The sequence below is a fragment of the Acomys russatus genome, chromosome 12, assembly GCF_903995435.1.
Source record: "Acomys russatus chromosome 12, mAcoRus1.1, whole genome shotgun sequence".
Classification (NCBI taxonomy): Eukaryota; Metazoa; Chordata; class Mammalia; order Rodentia; family Muridae; genus Acomys; species Acomys russatus.
In genome coordinates this window covers 32,024,996-32,034,188 of record NC_067148.1, presented here as the reverse complement: position 1 = coordinate 32,034,188, position 9,193 = coordinate 32,024,996, and the positions used below count along the sequence as shown (strand labels likewise).

General features: G+C 47.0%; 1 protein-coding gene across 1 annotated transcript; it reads left to right on the top strand.

Moving 5' to 3' along the window:
• Nucleotides 1-7,485: 7,485 nt before the first annotated feature.
• Nucleotides 7,486-8,685, top strand: LOC127196717 (PC-esterase domain-containing protein 1B-like). The gene has a single exon (XM_051154552.1). It carries the CDS (start codon nt 7,486-7,488, stop codon nt 8,683-8,685), a length of 1,200 nt encoding a protein of 399 aa, XP_051010509.1.
• The last annotated feature ends 508 nt before the right edge of the window (nt 8,686-9,193 follow it).

Sequence of the window (9,193 nt, the reverse complement as noted above, 5' to 3'; positions counted from 1 at the left end):
GGAAGTGATGGATTGAGGAAGGTTGTGGTAGTAAAACAGTAGAAGGGGTTTTTTGTTGTTTTTTTTTTTTTTTTTTTAAGTCTTTAAAATTTGTTATAATTTTAAGGAGCTAAAGAGAGATTCTTTGATATTAAGACCCTCAATGATGACAAAGAAAGCAGGGTCCTCTTCTTCCCGGATGAAAAAAGCGAAGTGTGCTGATAAGGAAAACCTGGAGTGTCAGCTGAGTCTCAATTTTCTCTGGAGGTTTCTAAAGAGCCTGTAAATTAGATCATTAAACATTGCCAGTGGCCTTTGAAGAGCTCAAAACAGCAGTGGCGAAAGAAAATCATATGCTGGAAAATACTAGCCAATCTTGAAAAACTGGGACAAATGGAGCCATAGCAAATTAGTGCGAAGTGTCACATTGATTCCAGCTAAGGTTTGAGAATTTCTTACAGAAAGGAAAAGGTGTGGGGGACATGAAGAACCAATGATCACTACGAGTCAGCGGAGCTGCACAAGAACAAATTTGACTCATCCCAGTTCTGTTTGCATGAGTCAGAGACCTGGCAGGAAACATATGGCACACAGACACACACACACACACACACACACACACACACACACACACACACAAAGTAATAGAGAAGTCTAGCAAAATGGATTCATCATACAAGCATGGGGAAGTGTTGAGGAAAATCTACAGGCATGGGTGAGGTGACTGAAGGGAACCAGTAGCACTCCCAGCAAAACTGGCTACATAATTTGTAGGGCTCCTTTCAAACAGACTATGAATTTCAAAATAGACACCACAGAGCATTAATTTAAATGTAGAGCTCTATCTGGTCACACAAGCAGGAAGTCCCTGACTCTTTGATGTCAAGAAGCAGCAGGGAGGCGGGGGCATCTGAGAATTTGCAGAGTTGCACTTTTAGCCAAGGAAGAGAGCTCACTGGAGGGCCTTTCTAGCCTTCCAAAGAACCAAGGCCCTTAACCTATGCTCTACACACTGCGGTATGTGTGGCTGTAATCTCCTGCAATCTCCTGTTAGTTCAGGACAAAGGAATCCAGCTAATGCAGTACACAGAGAACAGCTTCCAAGGGCACAAAACAGGCCAGAGTGGACTGGGACAAGCAGGGAGAGTGTCCTGCACATTGGCCTGAGGCCATGCTGTCAAAGCTATGAGCCCTGTCAGACTACCCTATAAAGACTTTGCAAAGGCCTGTGATGTCTACAAAAAGTTTGTCTTGGAAAAGACGGAAAAGTAAGTCCTAGAGGTTAAACCATTACATCCAAGGGTACTGAGAGCTGAATAAGATGCAAACTGGAAGGGAGGTAAATACGTACCACAAGATTGCCCTCTGTAGTTCAGTTGTTTCCTGCTGCCTCAAGTTGCTTACCAGGCATGTTTTGCAGATTCCCAAGAAGGCCATTAAGGAACCAGGATGGCAAAGTTAGAACCCAAAACTATGACAACAAGTTACAGCGATGAAATGAAAAACCTTGGCAAACAGGAACAACAGAAAAAGCTTAACAGTAAACATAATAAAAAGAAAAAGAAAAAGAAACTCTTTATATTTGTTCTCAAAATTAAAAGGCCAGCCAGAGGCATAGACTTGGGATAAAGAAGTTAATATTTATCATGTATTAAGATGACTCAGACAAGTGTAGAGGAAGGTAAAAAGGCAAAATGAGTCATGAGAGCAGTAGATTACCCAAAAAAGGGCGGGTTAGATTTTAGGCAGCGTTAATTGTACAAAAGAGGTGATAATCCAAATCTAGAATTGTGCTGCTCAAACCGCACCTGGAAAACTGGATTTGCTTTTGAATGCCACAGATGTCTTGTGACGTACTCTGAGAAGAGCAAGTAGACACAGAGGAGACATTTTTAAGTAGAACCAACCCCAAAAGCCGGCCTGGCTTTAGTAACTAATAAGACGACACCTTGAATAAAAAGGTTTTGGTATAACCGCTCAATCGATAAGAAAAATAAGAATAAGGGCCACACGTGCAGTGGAAAATATGTTAAGTGCTTGAAGCTTGCTTCCCTACTTATTCCCACCCCCAAACATGGAGGACAGAGAATCAGATTTCAAAACTCATTCCCGGGCCTGCGCAGCTTGCCCTGCTGAGAGACTGAAGGCTGGGCTGTACTCGCAGCCTACAGGCCTGGCAGTTCGGCCTGGTAGCCAGCACAGAGAAGAAGATAGATGTCCCTGAAGCTCCTGAGAGACAGGCCATTGATGAATAGGGCTGGCCCTCGGCCCATCTACACCTACATGGAGTCTCTGCAGCTGCACCCTCTGCTGCTTGCCCTGCTTCGGGACAGAGCTTGCGGTTTGGCCCAGGGGTGCTTACTGAGAAAGGCAGCCTGTACCGAGGACGAGGCGGTGTGAAGCAGACTGGAGGAAATACGGCATGACTGACTAGGGTCAGTCCTAGGCCTGCTAGCCCACACCTAGCGTGGAGCTGCTGCAGCTGCGGCCCATGGTGCTGCGTGCAGGGCTGGGAGTTGGAAAGTATAGTACAGCAATGCTGCTTGCCGACTACAAGCACAAGGGTCCAGCCTAGTGAGCTTCGGGATGGCAGACATCAAGGGCAAGGATGCTCCCACAGAACCTGTGCCTGGATGTCCAGTCTAGCTGCGACATCACCATGGCTCCGGGCAGCAGCAGGGTATCTGAGATATGTCTTGGAATGGTCCAGTTCTTGTGGCGCTTCAGAAACCAGAAACCTTGAACCAGACCAAGGGCTCCTACTGCAGTTTCTAAAGCCACTACAAAGAACGAATATTCGATGGAGAGGTGGGGAAAACAGAGAAAAATGGAGAAGTGAGCAGTAAGATACAGAGCTAGAGACCCAATGGCAAGGGATAGGTGTGAGAGAAGGCTGGTAGACAAGGGAACATGTCCTTGCTGAGAGCGGCTAACGGAGCGGATGCAGCAGCCTGGGGCTTCAACTCCAGCTCAGGCCCACAACATGCAGGCCAGCTGTACCACCATCACTCCGGCTCTGAGCAACAGCAGGATGCCTATAATATAACAGCCTAAGCAGAAGGCCAGGAAGAGAACTCTGAACATTGTAGTTCTCCACAACCGAAGGGGGGCAGGTGGGAGGGACTCAGTTTTCCTTAAGCGGGGGGGGGGGGGGGGGGGGGGGGGGGGGGGGGGGGGGGGGAATTGGGTCTTCCACCGTGCTCCAGTGAGTATAGGGGCAAGACAAATTGGGCTTATTTTGGTTTTGGCTTTGGTTTTTTTGTTTGTTTGTTTGTTTGTTTGTTTTTCTTTTGGGGGGGAAAGAAGTCCCAAGAGTGGTGGGGAGGACCTGGCAGGACTGGAAAGGGAGCGTGGTTGCAGTTTATGGTGTCAAAATCCAAAATAATCGATAAAAATATTATGAGAAAGGAAAAAAACCCTCATCCCTCTTGGAAGAGAAGAGGGGCATATTATCCCACAAACGTTCACATAATTGCTGCACAGAGTCGCCCTGGCTCTGGCGTGCTGATTCACTTCTGAATGACCTTCCATCTGTTCACAGACTACGTAGGCATACCCTAACAATCAACGGGGATCATGCCTTGGTGTTGTAAATAACTGAAGCGATCTAAGGCTAATATAAAAAAGACACAAGAGGATGAATAGGATTCAAATACCATTAAAGACAGCCACGTCAGAGAAAAGTTAGGACCGTCCTCTCCTATATAAAGCAGAGTATTAAGAAATCAGAGACTTTTAATAGTCCAGTTTTCTTTCTCTTTCTCCTTTTCTCTCTTCTCTTCCTTTCCCCCATCTCTCTCTCCTTCCTCCTTTCTTTCCTCCCTTTCTTCCTCCTGAGAGTATCTCAGCAGTATCTAGGAGTACCGGCATGCTCAACTGATGCTTCCTGAGGACAGACAGACTCTCAGGGAACGCAGCTACCCACCACTATGACACGTGAATGCGTATAGAACACAGACTGCATGACTCTATAACAGAAGTGGTACACAGGCAATACAGGCATTTGAGGGATGTTTAGGGCAGTCTTTAATGATCTCAGCCAATAATAAATTTCCGTGGGTTATTGTTTCATCACACAAGCATTTATTGACGTATCAGCTACATAGTCAATCTTATTTAGAATGCTGAGGAGACGTGAGCAAATGGAAACGGGTCATTTTCACATAGGGTTTAAATCTGATGGAATAAAAAGGCAATAATGTAATAAAATAGTAACAAAACAGTGATGTGTCAGTAAAGGGCTATACATAAAAATAAGGCAAGGATGGAAACTGTTGGCAAGAAGGGAAGAAGGAAGGGTTAGGACAGCCAGCAAAGACAGCTCCGTTTTCGCCCCTCGTGCCTTCTTAAGTCTTTTTCTTATCTTTCTTTCTTTCTTTTTTTTTTTTTTGTTTGTTTGTTTGTTTTTTTGTTTTGTTTTTTAAAGATGGTTTTCTTGGCTGTCCTGGACTCACTTCGTAGACCAGGCTGGCCTCAAACTCACAGTGATCCACCTGCCTCTGCCTCCCGAGTGCTGGAATTAAAGGCGTGCGCCACCACACCCAGGCCCTCTTTTTCTTTATACATTTCTTACCGTCTATATGGTTAACAAGAGTTAACTCCTACAACCAGAGTGGCTTTCTAAACTCAGAAGAGCTTAGCAGTGAAACTATGACAGTAAAGTTTAAAATCTGACTCTGCTAAAATCTAACATTCTTGGCTTAGAACTATCCATGGGTGTGTATACACACACACACACACACACACACACACACACACACACACACACACACTTCCCCAGCCAAAACTTTTAATAGCTTGTTTTGCCTCTGTTTTTATGATCCTAGGTTAGTATCGGGGACAAGTTTATTAATCTATATTTCCTGTCCATTTCAAGAAAGGTTTATCTAACCAACTGGATACACCATCTACTTCATTTAGAGAGAAAAAAACAAATGTTGATATTCAATTTGAAATTTACATTTCATGGCACAGAAGTCAAAATACGTTGATATTAACATATGTCCAAACTTGTTTTGTTTGCTTTTTTGTTGTTGTTGTTTTTGGAAAAAACAATAAGTATGAATTGCTATAGCAGACTCTTTGAAGGTAAGAGGAAGAAAACCACTTGCAGTACAGATCCAAATTATACACCAACACAAATAACATGGACTTAGTTTTCATTCTTGTTTTTGAAACGGGTGTGGTTAGCCATAGTACAAAGAGATGTCTGGAGGGTCATTTTAAAAGACTGTTAGAATAAGAAATAGTTTTCCATATTATACACAAAGGTTACTGCTTTAAATTTCTACTCACCTTCAGCGTTATTCATTACGAGAATGTGAAAACTACCTTATAAATTGTTTATTTCCCTGCTTCCTAAACTACCACCACCTTAGAGAAACTATTTAAGCAAAGTGAGATTAAATGTGCAAGATACCTGTCTGTGTAGGAAAAAATATAAGCAAGCCGAGGCACTTATAAATGGGAGGCACGCACAGTTCTTTAGTGTTCTGGGTTGCACTGAAATCATAAACAATTTTCTTTTAAAAGGAGATTTTGGCCAGAGTTTGAGAAAATACTAGAAGAGAAAGTAGAACTGAATCAATGGAAAAAACAGAGAATGGTAAGTACGGGTCAAAAATACCCTAAGAAAGTGAGGAAACCCATGAAGTCCTCAGAGGCTTTGGCTGCCAAAAGCAATGTGTACACTATGCAGAGCCCATAGAGAACATTCTTACTGGTGAAACAGCCTGGAAAGGCCAAATCTCTTTCCTTTACTTCCATCCGTCTTGAACACCAAGAAAACGGTGGTTTCAGAACTTGACTTCAAAACCAAACCTAAGGATTCTCCAAGTACCTACCCAGATATGTGTCTCAAGTCTCTAGTTTCTCTTGGCTCCCAAATGAAACATTATCCCACTGGGTTTCCCAAACACCTGTTAAAGGGCCTATGATAGCCCAGTGACAGAGGAATTTTAAAGAAAAGTCTGTAGGGCTCAACAGCATCCATGAAGGCACCCAGAGGAAAACAATCTCTCTCTCTCTCTCTCTCTCTCTCTCTCTCTCTCTCTCTTCCCCCCCCCCCCCCAGTGTGTGTCTATCTGTCTGTCTGTCTGTCTCTCTCTCTCAGGCTATGTAAATGACAGGCCATTAAGAAATTAAAACTGTTATTCCAGCCAGTGAGAATGGGATCTGTCACTCCAGAAAACAATCTGAGATTTCTGTTTTCCTTTCTCTTTTGACACTGCTAAACAGCCCAGGCTGGCCCCAAACTCACCATCCTCTTCTTTCTGAATGTTGGGACTACAAGCATGAGCCAAGCCAGATAATCAAGGACACTCTCAAAACATTAGCTGTACCACCACCTGACAACACCACAATGGCAGTATTAGGCTTATTTCTATTTTTTTTTTTTTTTTAATGCAGAGCTTTGCAAAAGAGGTACACATACTTGGCAGTGCCATTTGTAACGACCAAACACTGTCGTCCCGAGCTGCCCTTTCGGTGGATGGCTTCAAGCAGCAATAAGAAAAGGAACAAAGTAGGAGCATTCCCATCCACGGGAAAAAGGAGCTAGTCATACTTTGCAAAGGTGACAAATCCGGAGAGCAATGGGCGGGGTGGGCGTGGGAACAATTCCCCAAGGTCACACTCTGTACAAGTCCACTTACACAGAATTCCTGAAATGGCCAATTGTGTAAGTGGAGATTAGATTAAGTGGTTACAAGACATTAGGGAATGGGACGGTGAAGGAAACAAGAAGCGATAGGAGCACCAAGTAACGTGCAACGAGGAATTAATAGCCAGCCCGCCTCGGTAAAAAAGATACCAGAATCCTTAAAGATTTCATGTTTACGGGAAAGCTGGTAAAAGATTCATATGGGGACCCTCTGTGTTGTTTCTTACAACACGCCGTGTGTTCTGCCAATCAAGGCTTGGAATGACATCTGGACAGTACACGAACGAGCACCAGGCTGGGTTCTAACCCTTCAGAACGGCGTTCTCCACCCCACCTCCCAATGGAATCATAATGAAGAAATCTTCCACTAGACTGAGGATTGCGGTGAAGAAAACAACAAGAACATGCATCGAGGCGGCCGAAAGGGAGCTGTGGACATAAGTGAAATTCTGGTGGAAGAGAAGACAGTGGCCTGACAGAGACCCTGGCCAAAGCGGGGCTTTAGCGAGCCAGGAGCAGGACTGCCCAAGGCGCCCAAGGCACCCAGGAAACCTGCCTGCTCCAGCCAAAGCTTGGGAGCCACCGCTTCCCGCTGAGAGTGCTGCACGTCTCTTCCGCCAGGTGGAGCCTGGACTCACGCAATCCTTTTTTTCCCAGGGTTCAGAGGTCACGCCGTGGGCTGTGGCAAACCGGATGAGGCAGCTTTTGAGCACGGGAGCTCTCAGTCCTCCGCCCCACGGCCCACAAGGCAACACCCAGCTCTTTTCGGCGAGGTTTCCCCCACCCCACCCCCGGCTTCCCCTGCGGTTTCCCCCTCCTCAAGATCTCACAGAAGGGAAGCCATCATGCCCCACCTCCGCGCTCACGAAGTGCAGCAGCTGTTGCACAACAAGTTTGTCGTCGTCATGGGAGACTCCGTTCAGCGCGCCGTGTACAAGGACCTGGTCCTCCTGCTCCAGAGGGACTGCCTGCTGTCTTCCAGTCAGCTGAAGAGCAAGGGCGAGCTGAGCTTCGAGCGCGACGTGTTGCTGGAGGGCGGCCGATGGGGTCGCATGCATAATGGTGCCCACTACCGCGAGGTGCGCCAGTTCTGCTCGGGCCACCACTTGGTGCGCTTCTACTTCCTCACCCGAGCCTACTCGCCCTACGTCGAGGACATCCTGCAGCAGCTGCGCTGGGGTGAGTACGCCCCCGACTTGGTGATCTTGAACTCGTGCCTCTGGGACCTTTCCAGGTACGGAAGCAATTTCCTCAGGAGCTACCGAGAAGACCTGGAGAGGCTGTTTCAACGCCTAGCTCAGGTGCTGCCGGCCTCCTGCCTCCTGGTGTGGAATACTACCATGCCTGTGTCCCACGTCGTATCCGGGGGTTTCATCCAGCCGGGTGCCCCAACCTGCCCCTCGCGCCTGCGCGAAGATGTGATGGTGGCTAACTTCTACAGCTCATCAGCGGCGGTGAGGTACGGCTTCGACGTGCTGGATCTCCACTTCCACTTCCGCCATGCCGGGCAGCATCGGCTGAGCGATGGAGTCCACTGGGATGAGCGTGCACACCGTTACCTCTCGCAGCTGCTGCTGGCACACGTGGCAGACGCCTGGGGCGTGATCCTCCCAGCGCACCAGCCTGTGGGCAGGTGGATCAGGGATGTTCCTGCCGAAAGACAGCCAGACCAGGCAGACAGAAGGCAGCCTCGAGACCACCACCCAAGCGAGCGGCGGGGAGCCTCTGTGTCCAGGCATTCTTCCTGTCCCAGGTACCATCACCGCCACAGCCCTCGGAGGTCTTATTCCCACTCTCGAAGCCTGCACAGCCGCAGAGAGGACCCTGTGGCCTTCGCTCCATCTTCCAGGCAGCAACCACCCCACAGAGATTCCCCAAGGCACAGGCATGGATATTTCAGGGATACCCGTTCGGCTGATCCTGAGCGTAGGCCAGGCCCCATCCGCAGAGTTTACGACGAAAGCAGGGAGGCTTCTCCTTACCCTCACAGGCACCACAGGGATTCCCACAGATCCCATAGAAGCCACAGTCATCGGCGCACCTAGGCGCACGCAGAAGCAAGGGGCCTTAAAGCCGCCTGACTCTGTGGCATGGCCTTCAGCAACCCTATTTGAAGGCAATTTCATTTTCTTGGTCCTTTCTTGAGGAGGAAGCCCAGGTCTGGAATTCCTCACCATGCACTTACACCTGTTGGCATTTGTTTGCAAATAATCCCCCATGAAAAAGCCCGTGCCCCCCACCCCCCCGCCCCATGTATTAGAGAGAGGCCAAGAAATTAATCAGACCTTAAGGCAGTAATCGCTGTTGACATTTTTCTTCAAGCAAAAGTAAAAGGGTTGATTCAAAACTTCATTCACTTCGTATTGACCGTTGGTTGCTGCATGTGATACCGGAACTTGATCTCCAAATACTCACGTAAATTGTATTGGAGATTGTGTAGCTGTCCTTGCCAGTTTAAAAATAGCACTGCCCTTTAAAAAGTGTAATCACTAGAGATCTATTTGCTAAAATACTATAACCTCCTACTATCGTTTCGTTTATAATTTTGCTTTT

Coding starts and splice junctions, on each gene's coding strand:
- LOC127196717 (XM_051154552.1), top strand. CDS start 7,486: ATGCCCCACCTCCGCGCTCACGAAGTGCAGCAGCTGTTGCACAACAAG.